The sequence below is a fragment of the Thermobia domestica genome, chromosome 4 (assembly GCF_964235325.1).
Source record: "Thermobia domestica chromosome 4, izTheDome1.hap1.1, whole genome shotgun sequence".
NCBI lineage: Eukaryota > Metazoa > Arthropoda > Insecta > Zygentoma > Lepismatidae > Thermobia > Thermobia domestica.
The window spans coordinates 13,322,848-13,349,422 of record NC_137457.1 but is presented as its reverse complement, the minus strand read 5'-3'; the positions used below and the strand labels follow the sequence as shown (position 1 = coordinate 13,349,422).

At 31.7% G+C, this 26,575-nt stretch overlaps 1 protein-coding gene across 42 annotated transcripts in view; it reads right to left on the bottom strand.

Annotated features, from left to right (window-relative positions):
- LOC145683727 (uncharacterized) overlaps window positions 1-26,575 on the bottom strand; it is a 226,351-nt gene that overhangs the window by 51,830 nt on the left and 147,946 nt on the right. For 35 of the 42 annotated variants that reach the window (XM_081755198.1, XM_081755207.1, XM_081755202.1 and 32 more), the window contains 6 exons: window positions 24,865-24,897; window positions 23,562-23,588; window positions 20,912-20,938; window positions 19,464-19,547; window positions 6,269-6,334; window positions 639-689 (listed from right to left, as the gene is read on the bottom strand). In XM_081755198.1, the coding sequence (XP_081611324.1) occupies window positions 639-689; window positions 6,269-6,334; window positions 19,464-19,547; window positions 20,912-20,938; window positions 23,562-23,588; window positions 24,865-24,897 (288 nt within the window). The remainder of the gene's footprint in view (window positions 1-638; window positions 690-6,268; window positions 6,335-19,463; window positions 19,548-20,911; window positions 20,939-23,561; window positions 23,589-24,864; window positions 24,898-26,575) is intronic. The other 7 variants (XM_081755203.1, XM_081755209.1, XM_081755215.1 and 4 more) reach the window with 1 other exon arrangement.

The window sequence follows — 26,575 nt, the reverse complement described above, 5'->3', positions numbered from 1 at the left end:
AAATTGACTTTTGCTTACTATAAAGGAATGAATCTATGTATTTATTTGTAAATGAATAAGTTGAAGGATTAATTCATTATTTATACCAGGGTGACCAAATTGTAATGTAATACGGGACAGGACGAGACAACAACAATCTTAATTAAGGTACGTATATTATTATGGTCAGCATATCTTTTCTTATAATGCTTGGAGTTGAAAAACGAGCAAATCATATAATTTATCATTTTTATTTACTAGACCGGATGAAATATACTCGCGGGTCGCAATTTGATTATCACTGACTTAGCAAATAAATGAATTAGAAAATTGAACTGATGCATAGAAGGAATATTATAAAAACAAACTGAACTATGTCTAACCTACAACATGCTTCACAAATCTACTTCGTTTTATCCAAACAACTGACAATTTTAACCAATTGACCACAATTTTACCGAAAAATGATCCTATATTGAACTCTATATTTGATTTGTTCTTGCAGAAACTGTTGCTATTCAGTTTTAGTTATGTTAGTAATGGATAGTTATTAGGAGTGATAATAATGGACAGATATACATATCACGTACACTAACTAATATATGTAGCGTAATCTAATGTTAGAGCATAAAACAAGAGAACACTTAATATCTATTTACCACTACGTTCTTTTTTCTTCTTCAATACTGTTCTTACTTTCACCGATCTATCTGAAAGAAAAAAAGGAAATTATTATTTTCATTATTCTTTTACGTTCTATGCATAATTAATATTTAATTGAGATTAGTGTGAATCATAAGATCAGATTCATTAGGGAAAGGCACCAAACTAATTACCACAGTCTCACAAAACAGACTGTTTTATTGTTTTTATAGAGATTATCCACATGCTTATTTTCAACGTCTCAAGTTGCGTGTATGGTTTTAGTATTACAAATATTTAAATTACTAAATTGACACTTTGTAGTCTATGTTTTCTGAATTTACAGTATTTAACAACGAATATGACAGATTGTTTTCTTCCAATTAAGACCAAACAGTACGATTTATCCTATACAGAGATAAGGAGATTTTTATTTTTATTTCAATAAGTTATTCTGATTACCCTACGTTACTTTGTATTTGATGTTTTCCTGGCTTCCTTACAATGTGCAAATAATATTACAATTAGTACTACATTCTAGTTACACACAATTTTCTGACTCAGTAAGTGTAGTTAGAGTGTAGTTAGGATACAATTGTCCTATTTATTTTGTCAGTGAATATGTTTCCCCCTACAGGAGTATGTTCTAGAACAGTGGTCGCCAAACTTATGAAGCTTTTGAGCTACCGTACCTTTTTAAAATCCTACTGAGAGCTATCAACCAAAACAACTACCAACATTTTTCCTTCAAAATCGTTCATTTGTTTATTGTCTATAAACTTACATTTCTAGTAAATATGATATCAAACTATCCAAGTTAGCAAATGTCTAATATGCACACGAAAAACATAATGTTTAGCAAATGTCTAATATACACACGAAAAACATAACGTTTAGCAAATGTCTAATATACACACGAAAAACATAACGTTTAACAAATGTCTAATATACACACGATAAACATAACTTGCACAACCAGACGAGTATACAATCAACTATGAGATGAAGCTGACAATGTCAGTTACACGAAGTTTTGTTGTTGTCAGCGCTCCCTGCCGTTAGTGTGATCTCACTGGAGTAATCAAGGTTAGCCAAACTGAGCGTTTAAGCTAGGGTGACCTGACGTACTGATTTTCTCAATACAGTACTGTTTTTAAAAAGAGCCATCCTGCGTGTTGCAAAGACCCCTAGAAAATCGAAATATGTCCTTTTTTAAGACGTTCTACGAAATGTCCTGAATTAACTTATTTGCAATATTTTAACGTTTCATTCTTTATTCACAACATTTGGAATCACAGTTATTCTTTCCCTGAGTGATGAACCTTTGTGTTTTTTTTTAACTCTTCTCAAAAGATTAGGGAAGGAGAACAATCAACAAACATTGTTTTGCAATACATTGTTTTTACTGAGAAGAGCTTGTTTAGATATCGGTAAGGTAGGAAACGCTTCTTTTTCAACTTATGACAGTGATGCTAACCAAGTTAAGTAGAAGTTCCCTCGTCCCAGTCTAAATTTTCTCTCATTCTTTAGAATAATACAACGCTCCGAAAATCGATTTTAAAAAATCTTTAGCCCCACACGAAATTTCACTGCACGTTCTTAAAAATAAACCACTTTGTCATTCACAACAGGGTTTGGAGTTGTATTGAATTCCTTCAATTCTTTTTCTTTTAACAAAAAAAAAATGTTTAACTTAAGGTTAACGTTAAATAAAATAAGGACATCCGTATTGCCGACGCAGTATACTATCATATACCATTATATTTGTGTCCTAATTTTCGCTTGTCAGAATCTGGTCACCCTAGTTTACGTTATCTACCAAAAATGTCCTCTCTAGCTGCTAGTTTGCCGATCACTCTTCTAGAAATATTTTCAGATTTACGTTGCATTATACATTTAGTTAAGGATTTTTAACTTCATATGTTCCTTGCAAAACGTCACTTCGTGTTTATAAAGAAATAACTTTATAATATTCAGTGAAAGTTTTCCGCATCATTGATTACAGAACATACGATATGAATTACTTACCTGAAAGTAACCAAAGAATTAACACTCGTGTGCTTTGTCGTCCAGAAACAATTTCGTTTTGTAATGTATATCCATAAAAAAATCTTGTGCAATACTCTTAAAATTTTGCAGCATGTATAACATTGTTGGGAACAATTTATATTTTCAATAAAATCATTAGAATCTTTTAAACGTTTACATTTCTTCTGAAAACGTTTACATCAAATGTTCACACTCAACAAAATTAGTTCAAATTTGTTTATCCCTAACTACCTATCACTCAGTTCTACTTGTATTTACTAAATCCTTTTTTTTGTTGTTGTTGTTGTTGTTGTTTTATACTTGTCATGTAGTGCAATGCATACACTTAGTAGTAAGAAGAACTTAATTTTTCCATGGATACAATGTCATTGTTTCTAACTTTGTTACTGTCATTAAATAAATGCATTGTGTTCCATTATGTCTCCCCACCAAATGAATCAATTAATTTTTGTTTTGTTCAATAATAAACTTCCATAGGTATGACCATAAATTTTACTCAAAGTGCACATAGGAATTCCCGCACTAGGTTTGAAAGTCACTCCTTAATTTTGGCATTTCTAAATTTCAGACTATATCTTTCTGTTTATTATACTCGGTTCCCTGTTCAACAAACATTTTGTCTGATGAGTCGTTTTTTAGTCTAAACTTTAAAGAAAGTTTTGAAGCTAGTTCTCAATTTTTGTTATACAATGCTCAAGTTGTACATTTTGCAGTTAAATAATGATTAAGAATAAATACTGTGTGATATTTTGAAAGCTAACGGAATTTCAAGTCACGTTGAAGGTTCTATATGTAATAATTATATTCTGTTTCTATTCTAAATTCATCATGCTTAATTTAATCTCTATCATACTGAAATATTATAATTGCCAGACATTCTAATGACATGCTCAGAAATTCTAATTTTTATTCTACTTACAAATTTGTGTTATTCTTGAATATCACTTGTACTTCTCAGTTTTCGACTCTCACTTGAAGTCTTGGTCACAGAGGACAACAACAAAACAAAGAGAAAATAAAAACTCAAAGAAAACAAAAGACCTGACCTACGAGGATAGAACATTTCAAGGTTTACCTTGTCAAACATAAAATTAAATATTAAATAATGACAAGGTGGGTTTATTTGCTTATTCTTTTATTTATTAATGGAAGGTTGCCAACTCATACTAGTCTTTTAGTTGTTACGTTAATATGTGTAATAATGTAATCATTCAGTTTTACGTTCCACGCGTATGCAGGCTAGGATAAAGGAGACGGTGATGATGAGAAATGAATTAAACGGTGGAATGAAGAAACTGGGAGGAAACGGGAGAGCCACAAGAAAACCCACGCACACGGTCCACACAAAGCCACTTGGCGCGAAGTAGGATCGAACCAAAGACCCCACACACCGGAGGTGAACACTCTACCACTGAGTCATCGCGGCCCGTCTATGCTGCACTTTTTTTTTTTTTTTTTTTTTTTTTTATCACTGCCTTCCATTCATCACTTATACAACACTTTGAGTTTACACATTGAGATTGATCATTTACTGAAGCTTTACAGTACGAATAGGTATCCAGGTCGGTCCATTATTAATAAATTTGAATAGTTGGGTTACAATGAATTCTTGTTTCGATAGCCGAAATTACTTGCTAAAATGAGTGATTTATTTTTTTAAAGGATTGACAACATCATTGGAAAAGATTTTTTACACAACACAGTTTCCATAGGGCTTCAAAGCCTTCCAAAAGTTTATCGAAGAACTTCACCAAATTGATGACCTATTACAATATCCCAATGAGAAACCAGGTATCTATGAAATAAAATATGGTTGCCATGAGAGGTACAGAAGCAAGACTAAAGAAACAATAAGTTCCATGCGAAGAAACACATTGGGGATGTCAAACAGGAAAGATTGATGTCAGGTATATCTAAGCATTAAAAGGAACTTAACAGAGCATAACAAATTCAAAAATTTTATTGGGGGCTGAAAATGAAGTAGGGGGATACTTTTTACGAAAACGTATTTATTCATTTGAAACAAAACTGAAGTTCAATTTAGAAAGAGGTTGTTTGAGTAATAAATGGGACGCAGTGATAAAATTTGCACAGCGTTCGCATAACAATAAAAATGCCAGCGTAAGTTAGTAATCTTCCACTAAGGAACAAAAAAAAAAAAAAAAAAAAATGGAAATTAACCTGGCCATATTATAACCTTGTTCTCATCATTTGTTGCTTTTTTTGTTTATAAAGTCACTGTTGCACTGCTCTACCTAGGGAAGTGAGTTTCTTTTATTTTTCCTGATGTTTTTAGTTTTCCTTCTGTTATTGTCCTCTATTACCACGATTCCAGAAAAGAGTCGAAAACTCGGAAATACAAGTGATATCCAGGAATTGTATAAACTTATAAGTGGAATGCCTATAAATAATTTATTTATTTGTTAAATTTTATTGTAATTCCTTATTACCATTTTTATTTACACTTCCATTACAGATTTTTAACGTCAACCAAATGAAGTAGGTTTCCTCACGTGTTTGATCTTATTCTAAAATACCAAAAGTAACTAAATTAAATTTCTCAATATTTTTTCTAATATGTGTTTTGCATTAAATTAAAATGCATATATAGAAATATTTCTTTTTATACTTAACGGATAATTCCAACAGCAATTAGAAATGTTTCAGTAATTCGACTATAATATTTTCTATTACTGAAAATTATCATTATATGCATTATTGGTAATATCCCTATTGTTCTTTGTACGTTGGAAATATATTATTCATATTACGTATATGTTTTAAAGAATATTTTGAAAGAATATAAATATTTCGAAATATTTTGAAAGAATATAAAGTTTAAAAAAACGAATTCTGACCATAGCATATAATATTTAATAAATAATATTCTTTGCAAGTTTCGACACAGTATCTTTGTCTTCATCAGACACGTTATAAATTACAACTTCTAATATTACAGGTTATACATCTTAAACAATGAGAGGAAGTCATATCAAGGAACCAATCAGATGCGTCCTTTCATTTTCTAACAACTTTAAACACAGGTGTATTCTACAGCAGATAGCCAATTAAAAGTTTAAGGTTTTCAAAAGTGAAAGTTGTTCATTATAACAACACAGATGTGTTAATGAAATGTTAAAATTTCAAGTGAAAGTTGTATCATTGAAAGTTGCAAATATGTAATCAATTAAAAATTGTTAAAAATGAAAGAACGCATCTGATTGGTTCCTAGATATAATCTCCTCTCATTTTCTGAGATATATAAGCTACAGTCTTAGAAATTGTAATTTATAATGTGTTTGATGAAGCCAAAGATACTTTGTCGAAACTGTAACTATATTACTTATTAAATAGTATATGCTTTGGTTAGAATTAGTTTTTTTTTTTTTTTTTTTTTTTTTTTTTAACTTTATACAAGAAATTCCAAAGCTAGAATGAGTGGTGTTCTGAAAGATTATCTTAAAAAACTTTCTAATTTTAACCTTGTAGAAAATATAACTGAGTGAGTAAGAAAGTGAGCGAGTAAAAATATAACTGAGTGAATTGCCTTTAATAATATTAAGTAAGTTATTAACAGGAATTTAACATAATTACTTACTAGTTTTAGCTGGATCATATTTATCCAAGAATTTCTGCAACGCTGGAATAGCTTTTATTGCTTCAACTGGAAAAGATCAAAATTGTAGAATCGATTAGTTCATAAATTCATTCTCATTGTTGTGCTAGATTAATTACTTCAATCAAATTTCTCTCATGTGGTTCGGATTTCACGTTAATCAGTAGGTCATCACGTTTCATACAGCCTCAGTGTTGAACGGGACGTTAAACTCAAAATCAACTCAACTTTTTTCTCTAACCTTAGCAGAATTTACTTTATTTTCAAGTTCTTGTCATGTCTCCTTGTATACTTTAAAACTGTGGTACTCATAAGTATTGGAAGTCTTTTTAAAAGCCTACCCTGTCCGTTTGTCTCTTTGTTAATAGGTACCAGGCCATTTGGTTTGGTAAGGTTAGCGTCCATTTCAACGGCGAAAATGTGAGACATGGATCTACAACTTAACGTGGGTTCCGAACCATATCAGCTCCAGCCGGGAACCGAACCGGGGATTTCCCATGGCAAAGGCGCGTACGCTAACCTCTTAGCCAGAAGTGAGATTAGGTACCAGATCATAAACAGGAAGAGATATAAAGAAACGTTGTTTGGAATTGATTTACAGTCAAAATAACAGGTTCTATCTCTTCTGGTAACTCTGTATTCAAAGCAAAATGGCAGAAATTAATCATTTTCCGGTTTCAAGGTTATCTATTGTAGAACATAAACGGCAATCGATGGCGAAAAGTGGTTTTCTGAGAGCAACACTGCGTACCAAGAGTAGATTCTATTGTCATCTTTATCCTTCTACTAAAAATTCCCTCTTACTTCCAGTTTCAGTATTTATGCCCATAGAGCAAAAGTGGAACGGGACAGCGAGAAACGGCTTTTTGATATGAAATCTGAGTACAAGAAACAGGTTATATCTTTGATCTTATCCTTTTATTGAAACAAGAAGTTATGGATGTACTAGTTCTACCTTCAGATTGAACTCGCATAGCTTAGAAGTCTAAAATAATTTCACACTGTGAAACGAAACTCACGAGTTTCTCTTGACTATACGCTTACTAATGTAGAATGCTCATGTGAAAAGTTTTCAATTTTTTCCCTCCTTCAATTGCATCTCTATCTATCAATAATTCAGCAATCGAAATGGAGGATTTGTTGAATCGTTTACGTTAGTCGAAATTGGTTTAGAAGCCAATATCACATTTCATCATACAGAATGCTTCTCTTGCTTTGCTTCAGTCATTCTGGTTAATACTTTTCCTGTATGTATTATTGTTAATAGTAAGTAGATTTTAGACTTCAAAATTTGCGATGTATAAGTGTCGGATGTATTATAGATTATTTCCGTCCATCCTTCAGACTGGTCGATGGTCTATCTGTCCGTTTGTTAACAGATATTAGAGCAAAAGTAGTGTAAGATATCAAGAAATAGTTTCTTGAAATCAATTCAGAGTTCCAAGAATAAGTTCAATCTCCTCCGTTAACCCTCTGTTCAATCCTGAATTGATTTAAATTAGCCATTTCCGGTTTCAACATTTTTCGACTATATATATATATATATATATATATTAACAAAAGGTACCGGAAAGCGAGAAGCAATTTCTTGCTGACGATTGTACGGTCCCAAAGCAACATGAAAATACCCTCAATATTTTCCGAAACCGAAACAGGTTAAAATTTATTATTACTTCTAATTACTAAATTTCCAGAGAGCAGAAACGTTAAAAAGATACCGGGAAACAGTTTCAGCAATCGATTCAGGATCCAAGGAGTAGGCCTCATCTCTTCGCTTAACTTTCTATTCAAACCGGAAGTTTTAGAAATAAGCCATTTTCGGTTCAATGTTTATCGACATTCAACAAAAACGGCTAATATGTCGAGAATCGTTTCTTGCAGTCGATCTAGCATCACCAAAGCAGGCTTCATCTTTTCCGTTAACATGGAAGTTGTAAAAATCAACCATATCCGGTTTCGATATTTATCCAGAGAACAGAGTTAGTAACAGATAACGACAAGTGATTTTTTGGAATCGATTCAGTATCTTAAGAGAACACATTATGAGCACACATAATACCCAACCAACGCGGAAAGTCATTGAAATTTACTAGCACTTCCGCTTCCATTACAGATTTCAATAGAGAAAATACGGAAAAAATGTCGTGAAGCTGCTTTTGAAATCGATTCAGCTTCCAGGGAATAGATTCGATCTTTTTCGCTAACTCTCGATTCAAACCGAAAATGATGATCAACCGTTTTCGGTTTCACCGATGATCGTCAAAGAACATAAACGATAATAAGTTGCGAAAGATGGTTTTAGCAATCGATTCTGCGTTTCTAGAGAACATACAAGCACCAGCTTAACAGTGTATCAAAATAGAAAGTATTTGAAGTTTAGTAGTACCTCCGGTTTTAATTCTTATTTTCACAGAACAAAAACGGTAAGACATAAAGAGAAGCGGATTTCTTGACACATACTTTGTATTCTGAGAATGAGTTTTGTCTTGAATGTTATGTATCATTTCAAACTGGAGCTGGTGAAAATTTGAAATTTGCAATTTCCAGTTACAACACTAATCATATAATTGATAAAACTCAAGTACATAGCAACTACTAGTTTTTGACGTGGATTGAGTATCGCAAGAATATGTTTGATTTTATTCCTCTATTGCAACCAGTAATTATAGACGTACTACTTCAAGGTTAAGTTTTGAATTCCCATAGTTTTACGTGGAATTGAATTCCCATAGTTTTACGTGGAATTGAATTCCCATAGTTTTACGTGGAATTAAATTCCCATAGTTTTACGTGGAATTGAATTCCCATAGTTTTACGTCGACTGTAGTTTCATACTCCAAAGCGAAACTCACTTGTTTGAACACTAATATCAAATTTATTTGGAATATTTTACATTTTGTTTCGTAATGTTTATTACAAATGACAATACGTAAATATTACATAGGTTGTTTTAGTTAGAACAAATGCTAAATTTTTGCATCCTATACTACTTTAGAAGGTATAAGATTAATATTAGAAATTATACGTTTAGGCATCTCTATTTCATATTATTTAGAGAATATATTTGTCTTGCAATGTCATTTTTAACGCATTTATCCTGTTTCGGATTGCATTTTCAAAACATGCATATATTAGAATCTGATGGTTACGATAGTATAAAAACGAGAAATGCTATTAATGCTTTGGGTTGTATATTTCTTCCAGTGATGATTTCTGTAGATTAACTAATTCGTATACAAAAGCAGTATTTCTCTCCTAGGTTGCTTGTGAAAATTATCTACTTTTCAATCCCTTATATGACTACAAACACTCATGAGCTCCTTCGTAGCTAAACTGTTATCATACGTGAGAGATCCACATTCGATTCTCAACGGGAGATCAGTGGTTCGAATTCCACGTTAATGAGTAGGTCCACTTCTCATATAGCCTTGCTGCTAAACGTATCTAAAAAAAGAAAAAAGAAAAGAAACTCATAATTCTCGTTATTTCATTTCAAAAGAAAGAAATTTGATTATTTATGTTTTCTCAAATTCACATAGTGCCTTTTTCCATTTTATATTTTTACTGTCCTCTATCTTCGTTCTATATTCAATACATAATAATGAAAGTTACAATATATTGTATAATAATAATAATAATAATAATAATAATAATAATAATAATAATAATAATAATAATAATAATAATAATAATAGTAATAATATATTCTGTCATTATTCACGAGTCACTCGTTGTTACAGAGAAACTCGAATGCACCATGATGTTCACCTTCCCGTACGATTAAATTTTGTTTTAGTATCCTTCATCAATTGATGTCTCTTTCGCTCCCTGTCTCTTTTTCCTGCCACCATATTCTCTAGTACGACTCTCATGAAACAACTCCTTCTCAGTCAATCTACCAATCACCTTCTCTTTCGCTCCTTAATTACACCTAAAATAGTTTATTCTCTTCTATTATGCTTTTTCATTAGTTCTTCATTCGCCCCAGCTAATAGTCTCCATTCTTCTCCACATCCACATCTGAAAAGTTTTCATTCTTTTAGCATCGTTTTTCTGTAATATTCATCTTTCTGCATCATAAAACACAGTACTGCAGACGACACATTTTACGACTCTTTTTGTTAACACACTATAATAATCGCCATTAAAATTTCCAATAACAGAATTCCTCCAATTCTAGGATTCTAGGGAGTGCTCCAACTATTTCTTCTATCGTCCTCAAAATTCTTTATTGTTTACCTTCATGTTTCAACATTACGTTGTGCTGTATCCTTTCATCTATTCCTTAGTTTTGAAACTATTTATTTATTTATTTTCAGTCATTTGGATGTACGTTAACTTCTTATAATCTTTCCTGTTTCTGAGCCCCAAATGTATACCTGAGGTTTCATTCTTTGTAATATCTGCCTTATGTATTATACTAGTGATATTCATTTATAACCAATTTTGAAAGAAAACAAGACAGTAACATTTTAAATTTTGGAATTAATAATTCATTTCTATTCGGAGATTTAGTTTTCTCAAACCTTCTTGAAGTCAACTTTGTTCTTTTACTTTTGCATTCTTCTTAAATTTTGAGGAACATCTCTTCACAAAAAATACTTTATTTATTTCTTTTTAAAATATTCTCAGAATTTCTGATAGTTTATAATTGTATTGGTGTTAAAATAATGATACACGTCGAAATAAAAAAAAAAAAAACTATCACAAAGAATTACAAATCTCACTTGAAATAAATATCTTATTTTATAGAGCATAATTCTTTCTTAAAACGTTTGTTTTCTATTTGAAAATTTGGGGGAAATTGAATTGGGAGTTTGTATAATTAATTCACTTAGAAATAATCAAACAAATTTGCTTAAAAGTTCTACTAAATTAATAAGATTGAGGAAAAATATTTACACTTAGCAAGTGACAATATGTAATATTGCGTTTCGATACCATAACAATATCTTCCTCAGTCACAAAAATATGTATCTAGATGAATACAGAAACAAGAGAAAGGCACTATTGTGTCTCACGAGGTTACTGCTGTAATATGGAAATGTTATATTGTGCAATCTTTTCGTTAAATATCGTACCTTGTTCAGAATTAACACAATTTAGTGTTAATATGTTCGAAATGTCAAAAGGATCACTATATAGATAGCTTACTAGCAATCGGTGAGGAAGACTGGAGATTAATTCCTGGTGGCAACCCATGTAGATTAGATCTCATGTTAAACAGTAAGTCCATGTCTCATATACACTCGATGCAGAAAAAAAATGCTTGCCTTATATACAACCAACCAATCGAAGTACGTAATAAAGGAAATAATGATAAGTTCTTGAAATCAAAGTATTAAGAAAATATTACAGGGAAAGTTCTTTTATCATTCAGACTAATACTTAATCTTTGGGCTACCAACGGAGAGAGGGGGAAGGGTTACTTTGTGCCCACCACAGTATATTTTATGTAATTACTCTACTAATCGTTTGTTTAAAATTGTAAGAAAATATGTTATTGCTCAACACGTTTACCTAAAGCGAATTGAACGTTAGTGTGTCTCATGAAATTTGCTATTTTAAGTTGGTGGGCGCAAAGTACCCTTCGTTGGTAGATGTGACTGACACTTAGTAGTATCACTACTAGATGGCAGTATAATAAATATCACTATCGCGCCTTTTCTGAATTTAGCTATTAGTTTTTTCCCGTGTACTGTTCATTTTCAGAATTTCACGTTAGTGTGTCTCGCATTTTGCGAGATTTACTTAATCTTAACAGGTGGGTACAAAATGACCCCTCTTGGTAGTCCGAGTTGCAAAAAATACCTAGGAAGTGCCAGAGTTAATCTTATAAAAATATATTCGATGTATTCAACAAGGAAACAAACAAACAAACAAAGAGGAAAATAAGTTTGTGCAGAAATGTTGTTTTATGTACATAAGGTATAAAACATTTTTGAAGAAATTGAAGTAAAAATTTAATATTTAAACTATTTACAAGCACTAAAAGATAAAATTACTTTACTGCTTACTAATACAGTATAAACCTTTAAACATTTTTGCACCAAATATTTTGAAAGTGATGCAAATACCACATGGGAAGTCACCTTTAATGATTCACAGCTGAGATATTCAATAATCATTTGAAAAGTTCAATGAGAACCAAGTATTAGGGCTGCCAGAAGTCAGAATTTAGCTGAGTCAAAATTTGAAAGAATAAAGTTGCTGTTCTCCTTTGTAAAGTAAATAGAATGCGTTATGTTCTCATTTTATGATTTAAGAAGGGATTTATTTTCATAATTGAAGATGTCAACATGGACAAAATATATTGCATAAAATGTTTAGTTAAGAGAACAGTGTTATCCGAGAACTTAAACCACGTTACACCAGAGGAAGAAAACTATAGAATGACTTACAAAAAATTTCTTCTTCTATAAACTGTAAGGTAAGAGTTCATTATGTAGGCAATGTAAGAGTCTGTTATTTTGTAGTTTTGCACAGTTAGGAACAGTATTAACTATAAGTTGAAGATATAAGAAATGATAGCTCCAACTTACGCTTAATATTGTTGCTAAGTGACAAAATAGGACTCGACTCTGTGAAAGTCATCTACAAAATGACGGATATTGTAAGATTGTATTACTTTTTCTTATTTTTAACTAGAAAATGATAGACTCTAAAATTTTTCTATATCCAACTGCAGAACTGAATGTAAGAGAACATTCTAAAATTTTAATTGAAAGATATTAGAAATAAACTTAGTGTTGATATGATGAAATTGGAACTTCAAGTTTGGACAAAAAATGCAGAAAAGGATAATGATGATAATAGTAAATCTGAAACATATTTGTGTGCTCTAATGTGCAGGAAATTTTTAAATGACAAGCTATAATCGAAAGTGACAAGAAATATAACTAAACCTGCTTCCTTCTCAAAGGTCATAAGTATATACAAATAACTCTTCGTAACGCCTTTGTTCTACCAAAAAGAAAAGAGATATTTTCAAACATAATGCAACAGGGTTATTGGAGTTAATTATAGGTACCATGGACCAGTTTAGTTATGAAGGTAAAGTGTCCTCTTGTTTGATGATAGAAATCTGACATTACTGCTAATTATTGAAAATTATAATTCTTATTCTCAACCTTCTGACTTTCTGAACTTCTGATCGTATCATGTAGGTATTAATAATCGCCGTTTCTTGGTTTATACAGTATTTCTGAAGCTTGGAATTGCACACGCAATTACAGGTTAATTAGTAATGTAGGGTCTTGTCACTTGTGTTAATAGCACAATTGTAACAACTATAACAAATCCTCAGAATAGAATCTGTTTGGAATATTGTATTGACTTAATACATATTAGAGATGCAAGGGCTCGGAAAAAAGCCGGCTTTTTTGAAAAAAAAAACTTGTTTTTTTCTGCTTCGTTTTTTTCCTTGGGAAATTTTGGGCCTTTTTCAAACTTCTGCTTTAAATTGATAAAGCAGACTTTGTTTCGCTTCTCTATAACACAAAAAGTCATTTAATTAGTGGTTGATGCCGATAATAATATAAAAACTCGAAAATAAACCATGAATTTCGAAAAGATATTTTAAACAATTTTACTTCAACATTTTTACATTATGAATTCCAAAGGATTAACCAATGTATATAATAAAAAAAAAATAACCTCCTATATACAAAAGTAAGCAGAGTTGGCAAGAATCATGGTTGTTTCTGAAAATGTCAAAAAACTGTTTTTTGGGGGCAGTTTAAACCAGGTTTTTTTGGGGTTTAAACCAGGTTTTTTAATTTAGATATTTATAACAAGATGGATTGGCTTAAAATTTTAAATCAACCCTCGTATTTCTCCAACGTCAGTTCTTAGAAATATAACGCAATGAGCTAATAGTTGGAGGAGAACAGTGCTTAAAAATTTGTCACCCAAAAGATGCCTCACTTTTCCAGACAGTCTTGCTTCCTCCCGTCAGCCCATATTTGGGAGAAAAAATTTGCTACTCTCGAAATCAACGCCCACGCACAAGCCCTCATGACGATGACAGACTTCCACGTGACAATGTGAAATTTATAAAAAATCGTCAGTTCCATAACTTATTGGAATAATCAGTGTTTTTAATGTGATTCCTATTAACTTATGAACCATTTATTATATGTTATTAGCAATATTATGAAGTAAAAACTTAATGTTTTCTACGAACTATATTTTAGTTTAGTTAGTGTATTCTTGCGCTGTGAACTGGCAACGATGCGACGCGAAAAGAAGAGAAGAGAGCGTCGCCTCCGACCCAGTAGATTGAACTTATTCAAGATGTGCTCAACATAAGTTTAATTTTAAAAATTAAAACGAACATAAATAGTATTTGAATTAAATATATATGAAAGGCAATGTGAGATCAGGAATCAGTGACTAGTATATAAATGATGTTTCAATAACAAAAAGGAACATGTGTTAATAAGAATTGTTCTCACGCATTTCCCTCGCCAATACAGCGATTTTGTAGAAGAACCCTGTTGTATGTCAAGGAATGGGACATTCAACTTACCGATATCCAGCAATGGAAGTCAACTATTTATAGTGAACTAGTGAATTTTATTCCGTATAGTCGCCGGAATCGTCGTGCGCACTTCCGTGTCGTTTCGAAAAAGTTCATAAGGGCCAATTTGTTTTGAATGAAATGCTAATTATAATTTGAAAATATCAGTTTTCTTTTATATTATATGTGGTTGATGTAATCAAAGTGAAGTGAATATTAATACAGAGTTACACATAATTCTTGTTATTTTCATAAAAGTGAACATAGTGCTAACCAGATGTGTTTAATAAGTTATGTTTTCTTTTAGCGGTTGAAATGTGTATAAGTTAAAGTGTCTGCGGCATAAAGTGTTTATCAGAAGGTAAGGTATCTGTAAATAGAGAAATTCAAACATTTACTTTCGTCTCCCACTATCCATCTGGCGTAAATCATGCATGGCTGTCCTACCTTGCACTCTTTTACAGGTATTGACCAGTATATCTTGGAGCTGACGCAACCGCGATGGTGGGTATACGGCTTATGCCTCTGATATGTATAACGCCCGAATCTTAGGACCGTGGAGGAGTGAAGACACTTGTTTTGTTGCCAGTCTCTTACTTCAATTTATTAATTTGTGCATTTAAATGCTGTTGTAAAGGAAGACTCATAAAAAGATCCAAGGTTCGGATCCCAATATTATTATTTGGTGGTCTTCACGAGCAGAAACTCCTCTTATATATTTTGCTTTATGTAGTTATATTACCTATTCACAGAAATAAGTTTGTTTCGCCTTGGTGTCATTATGCAACAACGGGGTTATGCTGGAAGAGGTTCCATAAGCTTAAAGAAGTCCGGTCAGCAAATTTCTTAAATTGAGAAACTACCGCCCTAACCATCGGGAAAATTCCGTCATTTTTTTAAATGTAAAACAATAACGGGAAAATCCTGTTATTGCTTTGCATGTAAAATTTAAAGGTCAATGTATTATAATCAGTGCGCTAAATTGAGGTATTAAATTACAAATTTAGTATGTAGATATCATTGAAAGTCCAATCCAAGCTAATGTTGGAAGCTATGTAGGCAATCGATAAATTTTACCAATTTCAATCAATATATTTAAGCAACCATGGCTTCTTTATAAACAACAGGCATGTAGAAATATATAATTTGGTTTCGTTTCGTATGTTTAGGCTTAACATCCTTACGTAATACCGAGGATATCAAGGAGAAGACTTTCGCTTAAAGTGACATCCGAACCGCTACTTGGTTTGCACATGAAAGTAGGGTTGTGGTTCGACCGAGAATTGAACATGGGACACCTTGATTAAAAGATGAAAAGGAAATAAGACTAATGCAGATGGTTTGACATATGGAAACGTCATCATGAAGTTCACACGATTCGCATTTTTGTTCTTTTTATTTTTTTGGTTAAACCAGTCATTAAAAAAAAAGCTGGTGTAAACGAGCCAACCCTAAAAGTAAAAACTTCTTTTTAAAAAAAAATATACAAATAACTAGCAAAATTGTATGTAGTATTTTTACTTCAAAATATTCCATACCCTCTTTTTGAAACAAAATAAAATTAAAACATAAGAGAAATATTTAGATTTATATGATACAATTAAAGGCTGCACATCTGGAACTTTTGGTTCTGTATATTCTTGAAATTCTACAGTTAAGTTTTTTATAACCACCATCAAAGGCGCCCATCAGGGGGGCAAGGGGGGTGCCCCCCTTGAGGAAAATTTACTTCAGAATTTCGAAAATCCAATAGAATTTTTACATTAGTTACAGCAAAATTTGTAACTATTTTTGAAACGTCGCTTATATTTGCCCCCCCCTTAGAAACCACAACATGGGCGCCCTTGACCACCATCACGGTTTACCCAGTCCTCAAGTTTTCTGAATTTTTAACAAGAGGGATTCAACATATTACGGAACTTCCCCCCCCCCAAAAAAAGGGCTAGGAATATATTTAAGTTAAGCTAAATACAACTGCACAACAAACATGACTGAGTGGTTGGCTTTTGCGCTTCTATCGGGAAGTCCGGGTTTCAACCCAGCATTCGACCATTCTGACAAAGCTTTCCTTCATTCCATCTGTGAATGTAGAAATAGCATGTACTGGCCGACTAGGAGTGTAGGAGTTGGCCGACTTCCTTTCTTATTGTTTTTAAATCGTTATTATTACTAATTACCAGCAGTAACGGTTTTGCGAAGGTTAGGGGGTCGGTCTTCCGGACTGAAGCCTGTTCCCCAAAGTTGCGGAATGTCTAAAACGAACGATATATCTATTAGTTATGCCTTTACTCATAAACTTTAAGCTCCCGTCAAATAAAAATTACGAATGTTTAGAAAAACTAAACATTAGTAGTAAGAAAACCCCTCCCAAAATACTTTTCTAAATTCGCCACTGATTCTCAGTATAAAATGTTTTTCAAGGTTGTATCCGGAAAATTATTGCTAAACATATAAACGAAACGAAATATTAGTTATGAATGTACTCATAAACTTCAAGCACCTCCCAAATAAAATTAGGACATTTTAGAAAACGAAACAATCAGAGAAACCCCTCCCAAAGTACTTTTCTAAATCCACTACTGATTATTTGTATAAATTGGTATTCAAGGTTGTATACGGAAAATTAATGCTAAATCGTTGCACAACTACAGTATAACAGAAATGTGAAAGTACGCTCTGATAGACATATTGAAAAACATATGCTTTGACGGATATATAGAAAAACGTAAGTTTAACTTTTGTGCTAGAAGCTAGAGTACTAAGCTCTTAGAAATGAAACACGGATGACAAACTAAAATGATCCCGAGAAGAAAAAAATGTCTATAACTCTAAAGTTAAAATAAAGTTAAATAGCCTGTAAAATTGCCTTCAAATACTACATTCTTCATGTTAGCTTTAGTTCGTAAAACATGTGCTCCATCCATCTTGATGGTGAATTACAGAGCTAAATATGGCATTTGGGTCATGGAATTCTTATCTGACTATAGAATATACTATAAGAAAGCTATTTGGATAGAAAAATCATGAAAATGAAAAAAGCCAAAATTTCCAAAATTCTCGTTTTTTCCCAAAAAAGCCTGCTTTTTATGTGAAAAAAAAACATCGATTCAAAAAAGCCGACTTTTTTGCATCTCTAATAAATATTCCTGCAATAGACATAAATAGGAAATAAATAAATAAATAAATAAAGGATACTATCCAATAAATCCTTCCTTGAGAAGCCTAAATGTTTTTCATACGTTTCGGAACGCCACGCTGGTTCCATCTTCAAAGTAACAAAGATAAAAAGGGATAGGAGATAAAAAGTGTAAAACAAGGAATACATACCACTAAATAAATGTAACGTAAAGAATGGATCCGAAATGTCACGAACAGAGCACAGTGCAAAAATAGTGAACTGAATTATAGGAAGAGCGGTGTCTACGTTACGTCACTGTTGACAGATTCAAAATATGCATGAAAGGTAGGTAACCAAATTCTATCAATGTTGCCAATATCCAGATTTAAAGTAGATTTATATTTATGAATAAAGAATGATTCTTTAATCTCCAGTTATTTCTTTTGTTTTCTCTGAACCACTCTCATTAATCTGTTTTATGTTATGTGTATATTATTTTAAATGAAGCTCCAATCCCAACATGCCCTCTTATGCCTTTTTTGTTTGTTAAATATGTTCTATAATTAGATTGTTAATATTGTGTTTCGTTTGGCCTATATATGAAGAGTCAGATTCGCATTGAAAGCAGTTAAATGCCTGACTTACTTAGTGAATTAACAAAATAACTTTTAAATCCGGTCAGATGTTTTTGTAGACTTTTAGAAGGGGGGGGATACTTGAAGCAGATATATTATGCTTTGCAAGAATACATTGTATTTTTATGGATAATTGTGAAAAGTAAGGAATTCTTATCCAAATGTTGGCTTCTTTAGGAATAACTGTTTTAGAGGTTTGAACCAATCTACATGTTTGATTTTTCGGAATCTATTTCTCGTGACATTTGAGGATACATTGTTTACGTTACATTTATTTAATAGTGTGTATTCTGCGTTTTACACGTTTTATCTCCTATACGTTTTTATCCTTCTTACCTTGCCACTGAACACGGAAATAGCTCGGCGTTCTGAAACGTATGAAACATAGTTAGGCTTCCGAAGGAAGGATTAATTGGTAAGTAGCCAATTGTTTGTTAATTTGGATCATCCTCTGATGCACCCATATAATTTTAAGGTAATAGATAGCCTTTATTATAGAAAGCGCGACTTTATTGACTAATTGTATCGATCTTTGTAATAATATTATCTACTATATTTGTTTACCTTTACATAACAAAATCGCTCTCATTCTACAAATTTGACACAATATACTGTTTATCTCAGATATTCCTCTGAAGAAAGTTTATTTTTTCTTTCTTAAATTTTCAACTTGAAAAGTGATCACTAAATATGCTTATTCAAAAAAATAACTATAAGTGCTATATAATATATTATTTTTATAGAGTTCAAGCATTCATGACGACTGTGAATGTTGTTAGAATACAGGATTCAATTTATATTACTTAAAGGAATCATTTTAAAATATTTTGATTGTATGTGTAATAGTTTCTACGTAAGTTTTATGTCTACTTTCTTTTAAGTTTCAGATGTTTTAATACTTACTTAGTTGTTCCGTGCTCACATGAGCTGAAAGATTTGCTGTTACGTTCGTGCTGATATCAACTTTAAATGGTGCTCCTTCTGGACCTGAAAAATACATAGAAAAATCATATATATTTTAGTTAATGTAAAACGACTTTTTGGTAAGAGTAATACAAAAAACGTAAACTAATTTGACTGAAAAAATCGAAAACTGAAAGGTCAGTACTATTTGCTAAACACCCAAGTAGAGTTTGGCTATCTGATTTTACACTTAGCAAATATATTTTGATAAGAACTGAAAGTCCAGACGAGTTAAGGTGTCATATTTAAGATTTTAACCTAAAATTAAATAAATAAATAAATAAATAAATAAATAAATAATGCCAAATTTACATAATCTAAAACTTTACATTTCGTAGCATATCTTTCTTGTGATATATCGTTCATTTTCCTGCTGTTGTTTACATTACATAAAATAAACTCAGTGATTAATATAATTAAAGTAAACTGTATTTTAATAATTTCTTTTAACAAGTAAGATTATATTTAAAAATAGAGAAAGTAATTTTAGGGTCTTTTATTTATTGTACAAGCAAGAGCCCCTTCGTGGCTAAGCGATTAGCGTACGCGCCTTTGGCGTGGGAGACCCGAGTTCAATTTCGGGCGGGAGCTCATGTGGTTCAGATTCTACGTTAATTAGTAGGTCCCGTCTCATATAGCCTCGCTGCTGAAAGGGACGTTAAACTCAAAATCAACTCAACTCAACCTTTGAGCGAACACATTTTTACATAATAAAAAACAGAATTTTTATTTATTAAGCAAAGATTCAATTTCAATTCACTATAGCAATCATTTTTTTTTTTTTTTTTTTTGTAGTATTTGTGGCGTAATTATTATTGTGAAACGATAGAGTCTACTTTGAATGACAGGAAAGAAGAGTGTCTTGAAATAGTGCAAACTATTCTATCTACTAACGCTTACTACAATTACTTTGATTTTCGGTTACAATAAGTGAAACCTGTTAATTAAAAATTTAAAATAGTTACCTCAAATTCATTTATAATTATTTATTGAATCAAGACGTCTTATAGTTCACAAGGAAATGTAGAAATATTTGAAACGAAGATTTTTTATGATTAGAAATTATTTTACATTCAAGAACAAAGAATTAATGAAAAAAAGAAATAACAATTATAGTATTTAATTAAATCTAAATAATAGTAATTTAATATTGAAACTATTAACATTTAACTTTATTCGTAGTTTAAATAATCCCTTATCCCGAAAAACTAGTTTCAAATTCTTCAATATTGACTCTCAGTAACAGGTTCTAAATTTTCCAATTATCATTGTTAGAATTTTGAAGTGTAAGTTATTGTTCTAAAAAATATGTATTTCTTATTTATTTTATAAAGACTAGTTGCTTTGAAGTAACTATTTTCAAAACGGTTAAAATAGACAAAACATACCGTAGGGAGGAGGTGGGTAGCCATTACCTGAAACACATATGAAATAAATATGCAGGCAAATAATTAAAAACATACTAATTTTAAATTTATTTGTCATTATTAATTAATTTATTATTTAATTTGAATTTGTTTTCGTGTCGTAGACTCTCAAATGTGAATATTAGCTTGTTAGGTTTTAAGTAATTAATTTTATCTAAGTCTACACATGCATTTTACATACTTATTACAATATTGTAGTCTCATTTTTAAGGATATTACCTGATTTTGTACTTTGCTTTATTTTAAATAGTATATATAAAATTCATATGCCTTAAGACTATTTCAGCATGAGGTTTAGAATCACATTCATAAATAATCTACATACATGTTATTAAATTGTATTAAATTAGTGTTCATCCTAGTTCTGAAGTTACGTATGCCTTAAATGAAAATGTAATCCGACAGAAACAAACACTGATTTTTACCAATCTTTGGTATAGTTTCAGCAATATTTTATTACTTTCATCAGACATATTAACTTCACCATTAATCTGTTTGATTATGGCTGAAACTGTAACACAGATTAGTACCAATATTGTGTTTGCTTTGCTCAGGATTCATTTTTATATATATTAAATTGTATTTAGAAAGTCCGGAATTATGATAATATTGAAATATATTCTCGTGAATTCACAGCCAAAAATATAAATTTATGATGGCAAACTACGAAGTCCGACGACGATATTTGTTTTGGGAGGCCTTTTTTTTTCATATTTCTCTTTGCTAAATTATGATAATAATAACAATGATTTTGTGATAATCAATGAATTTATAATTGGTAAGTATTAAAATTAATCCTAATATATAACTGCTGTATTTTATTGTAATTATTATTACTATTATTATGTTACTAATTACAACATAATAATCACCTAAGTATTTCTAATTTTATTATATTTAAAATACTTTTCAAAATGTTAAATAATAAAGATTTTACACTTTGCAGCTGTATATTCTTAGATTATGGAATGGCTGAGTGATCTTCTATCTTAAGCTCTCTTCTCGTCGAAAGTGATCGTATCCCAATCCCGAAGACATTGGCTGACATTACTTTACACATTATGTTTGGAAATCTCTTTGATTTTTATGTCTTTTGGTAGCTAAGCGTTATTTCAGCACGCGGCAATAATTTTAAATAAGTAATCAATAAGTCTATGTTTAAATTCTGTGTTAAGAATACATTTTTAAAATATTATGTATTATGAACATTAAACATCTCAGTAGAGGAAAGATTGCGTAATATTTGCGGCATGAAAAGGCAAAAGCATATGGTAAACTACACTTTTTACATAGTCAATGGGATCTATCCATGCTTCACTTCATACATATATTATGGAAAATTTGAGTTAATACAAAAGAGTGAAAAGAAGACTGACTGGACCAAGATTCGAACCCGGGACCACCGGTGTACCGTGCCGATGCATTAACGATACGCCACCTACTCCGATTCCCAGAACAGCGACTCACTCTCTCACCCTCGAGGTCGGTGCTCTCATCTCAGACCACCTGGGTTGTACCTCAGACTGTCTGCTGTGATTGGACAATCCTGTGTCCATATACCAAGCACCTTATGAGGGTTATGATTTCATATATACTAATAAAAGAAGGAAACAACCGATATTTTTTTTTTTTTTTTTTTTTTTTACATAGGACTGGGTGGTGAACTAGGTACTTGAGTGGTTAACGCATCTCTACGGTATGTCAAAAGTCCCGGGTTCGAGTCTAGGTCCAGCCACTCATTTCTCCCTTTGTGTATTATAGAATTTGCACCTATAGATGATTCTGGTGTATAAAAAATCGCCTATTTTCCCCCTTTTATTAGTATATTTTAGTTAATTATTTAACATTTTGGTAGGAATTTTGAATAGAAATCTTAATGTTGAATCATTTATGAGCGATCAAGTGTACTTCCTAAAACGTTTGTTATTAATAGCATCAAGACGAGCGGGGTTTTTTGAGTGCAGAACTTAATAACATAAACGACTATATGGTTTCCCACGTCAAGAAGATTGCACTGATTCTTAAAATAAGGAAAACAGGCCTTTTTTCTCTGGAAACGGATGCCTGTGAAAACAAATTGTCTGAACATATATAAAAAGTTATATAACAAATATATAACAACAACATTGGAATTTCACGTAATTTTAAACTAAATCTACTGCTACCGCCACACATATTGTTTCATAATGGAATTGGCTTAATTTTGATTATAATTCCTTTAAAAATGGTGAAATAATATATTTACATACATGACCGTTATAATAATTTGACTGAAAATCTACAATATATTTAAATATAAAGTATTCAACTCACCTATTTGAAAGTTCAAAAGAAGAAACCATTGTATCCTGATTTTAGAAACGTTAGTAGCACTTTTAGTATACTATATCAATCCGTTTTACTCAGAAGTTAGTCTAATATTATCCAAGTTGATAATTAAAGTTCGGTATATTAATAAAGGAAAGATATTAATTCAAATCATATAGTGAAATGGAATTCTATTAGAAAGATACACCTGATGCAAAATGGTAAGCATAACGTAAAAATTATCTTTATGATATTATACGCTAAATGGTACATTATTTCTCTATAATCATTGACAGCCACTTACCAAAAGCCGGAGGAGGTGGATAATGCCCTGGAAAGAAATAAATATGCGAATTTTCATTAATTCTTTAATTCTCCAAGATTGGAAACCATATCTTCTATTCAGGTAATACTATTTATGTCGTACATATTTATACAATTCATAGAAGGTTTTTAAAGAACAGCATACTAAATAGTACTGTTGTGTGAAGTATGTTTCTTTTATACAGTTGTTCCTAAATTTACTTGAATTCTTAACTATAATATATACTTTGTAACAAATTAGAAAACGGAAATTCATCATGGCATAAAGTCTATTACACGTTAATTTCGAGCAAAAGTTTGCAGTTCGATGTGTTAGCTCTAATTGACTGGTTAAAAGATATTCATAATAACGACTAATAACAAATATTCAGTCTCGAGACAAAACACACTACATTTTTTCTGCTCTACTTTTGGATGTAGTAATATTTTAAGTAGAGCTAGTCAGGCCAAGTATAAATTAAAGCTATATCATGAGTTGTGAATCTGTTGCTGCTATCTTAAACTATTTCAGGACCAGTCGCAAAAATCTTCGATATCATCAACATGTACTCTTGATGCTCTTAACTTGTATACACAATGAAACTTAAGAATCAACTGTATTTAATACACCAGAAATTCATACCAATTTTCTTGAGTTACCATGAAATGTTATTCCAATTCCTAGTAAAAATAACAATATATATTTCAGGCTATTCAAGAAATCAGAATAAATGTTCATATAGAATAATATCTCGTTCTTCTGAGGAATCAAAGAGTACTAAGGTTTCGGTTTCAAAAGTATGATAATAGAGAATGGCAATAGCACTATATAGTATAAAACCCGAACATGCAAAATATTCAATCTTCCACTACAGCATATCTACCATTATTATCATAAATAATCCATCCCGCGGGTATCTAATTTAGAACCTTAAAACCAGTATAATTTCGCGTTAATTATTTCGTTATGATGTAATTACCTCTTAAATTTTACTACTTGCAATTTTTTGCTTTTAATATATTTTCTTCACATATCTACTAAGCCAATTGATTCTCAAAGATCACAAACACGTTTTTTCCATCTACAACTATCTATACTATTACTCTCCAAATTTCCGTAGCGTTTCAAGTCCTGTTTTACGAAGAAAAAATATAACTTTTTCCTCTAATTTTTTTGTAATTCTGCTGGCATATTTGAAGATGTGGTACATAACTTTCAGGGGACTGTATCTCTACAGCTATTTAATAACACTTTAAGTACGCTTAGAATTTTTATAAAAATTCACTAAAAATGTAATACTTACCAGGAGGAAGTTGCGGAGGTGGTGGTGGGTAACCTATAAGAAAAGTAAATGTTAATTTATGTCAAGTATCAATAACATTTTCATAATTCCATCTTCTCTCTTTTTTCCCCAGTTGTTAAATTTTAGTTTATTGACATGATATGTTTATATACCTTGGATGTATAATACTTGATTATTCCCGAAATGCATTGTCATCTCAAAAAGTAAACTAGAATAATTATATTCCTTCTCATATATGAATAAGAAGAATGAATTTGAATGAAATAATTTCAAATTAACATTTTATCGCTACAGGTTCAATTCGGCATGCCCTGGTGGGGCATTGCCAATAATATAAAAAATCGACTGTTCGATTCTTGGACATCGATATTCGGCATAAGCCACTATACAAGCATTGGTTTACGGCAAGTGGCCACGACCGGTACAAAAGGTACTGGTGGAATGAAAAGTAGCCAATCCAGAGATTCATCTAAACCAGTGGTCGCCAAACTTATGAAGCTTCTCAGCTACCGTACCATTTCTAAATCCTACTGTGAGCTCCGTACCATTTCTAAATCCTACTGTGAGCTACCGTACCATTTCTAAATTCTACTGTGAGCTACCGTACCATTTCTAAATCATACTGTGAGCTACCGTACCATTTCTAAATCCTACTGTGAGCTACCGTACCATTTCTAAATTCTACTGTGATCTACCAACCAAAAAACTACCAACTCTTACATTTGTTTATTGCCTATGAACTTACATTTCTAGTAAATATGAAATCAAACAATTCAAGTTAGCAAATGCCTAATATACACACGAAAAACGCAACGTGCACAACCTCTTGCACGGGAAAAACAAAGCAGTTGTGGTTTTTAACATCTCCTGTTGTTAGCGTCAGCTCAGTGGAGGAATCAAGGTTAGCTAACTGAAGCGTTAACACGATCTACTGAAAATGTCCCCGCGAGCTACTAGTAGCTCGGGATCGATGGTTTCGCGATGACTGGTCTAAACGAACCAAATTGTGAAATGAATCATACTGAAAAATGAAACGAAATCTTTGAGTTTTACGTCCCACAATTTGCTGGTTAGGCTAAAGGAGATGGTGATTATGAGAAATAAATGAAATGGTGGAATGAAGAAAGTGGGAGGAAACGGGAGAACCCAAACGAAACCCACCCACACGGAGTTGGTCCACCACAAAGTTCACTTGGCGGGGGCTGGGACCGAACCCGGGATCACAAGCACTAGAGGTGAACGCTCTACCACTGAGCCACCGCTGCCCCTATGAATCACACTGAATTTCGCTAGTTAGCAACATATACGGTAGCGACGAGATATTGTTATTCTACCTGAATATAGGAATTTGTAACAACGAAAGAAAAATAATCGCACTGTAGTAAAAATTATGTTACTGAAACGTTCGCATGCAAACAGAATTATTTTCTTAAAACATTCGTTATTTTAAATTGGGACCATTTTAAATTCAAAGACACTTTGTAGTAAATTTACTTTAAAAGTGATTATAAAGTAGCACTATAATTTACCTGTACGTGGAGTATCTGAACTTTATCTGTACATAAATCATTACCACAAAAGAAAGAATACATAACCGTTTTCTTTTCAGTTTATTTATGCCCTGTGACGAAAAGTAACGTTGATCGCAATTCTTCGATAATTTCACAAATTCTCAAGAATTTTGCACTTACACATTTCTCACAATTTGGTT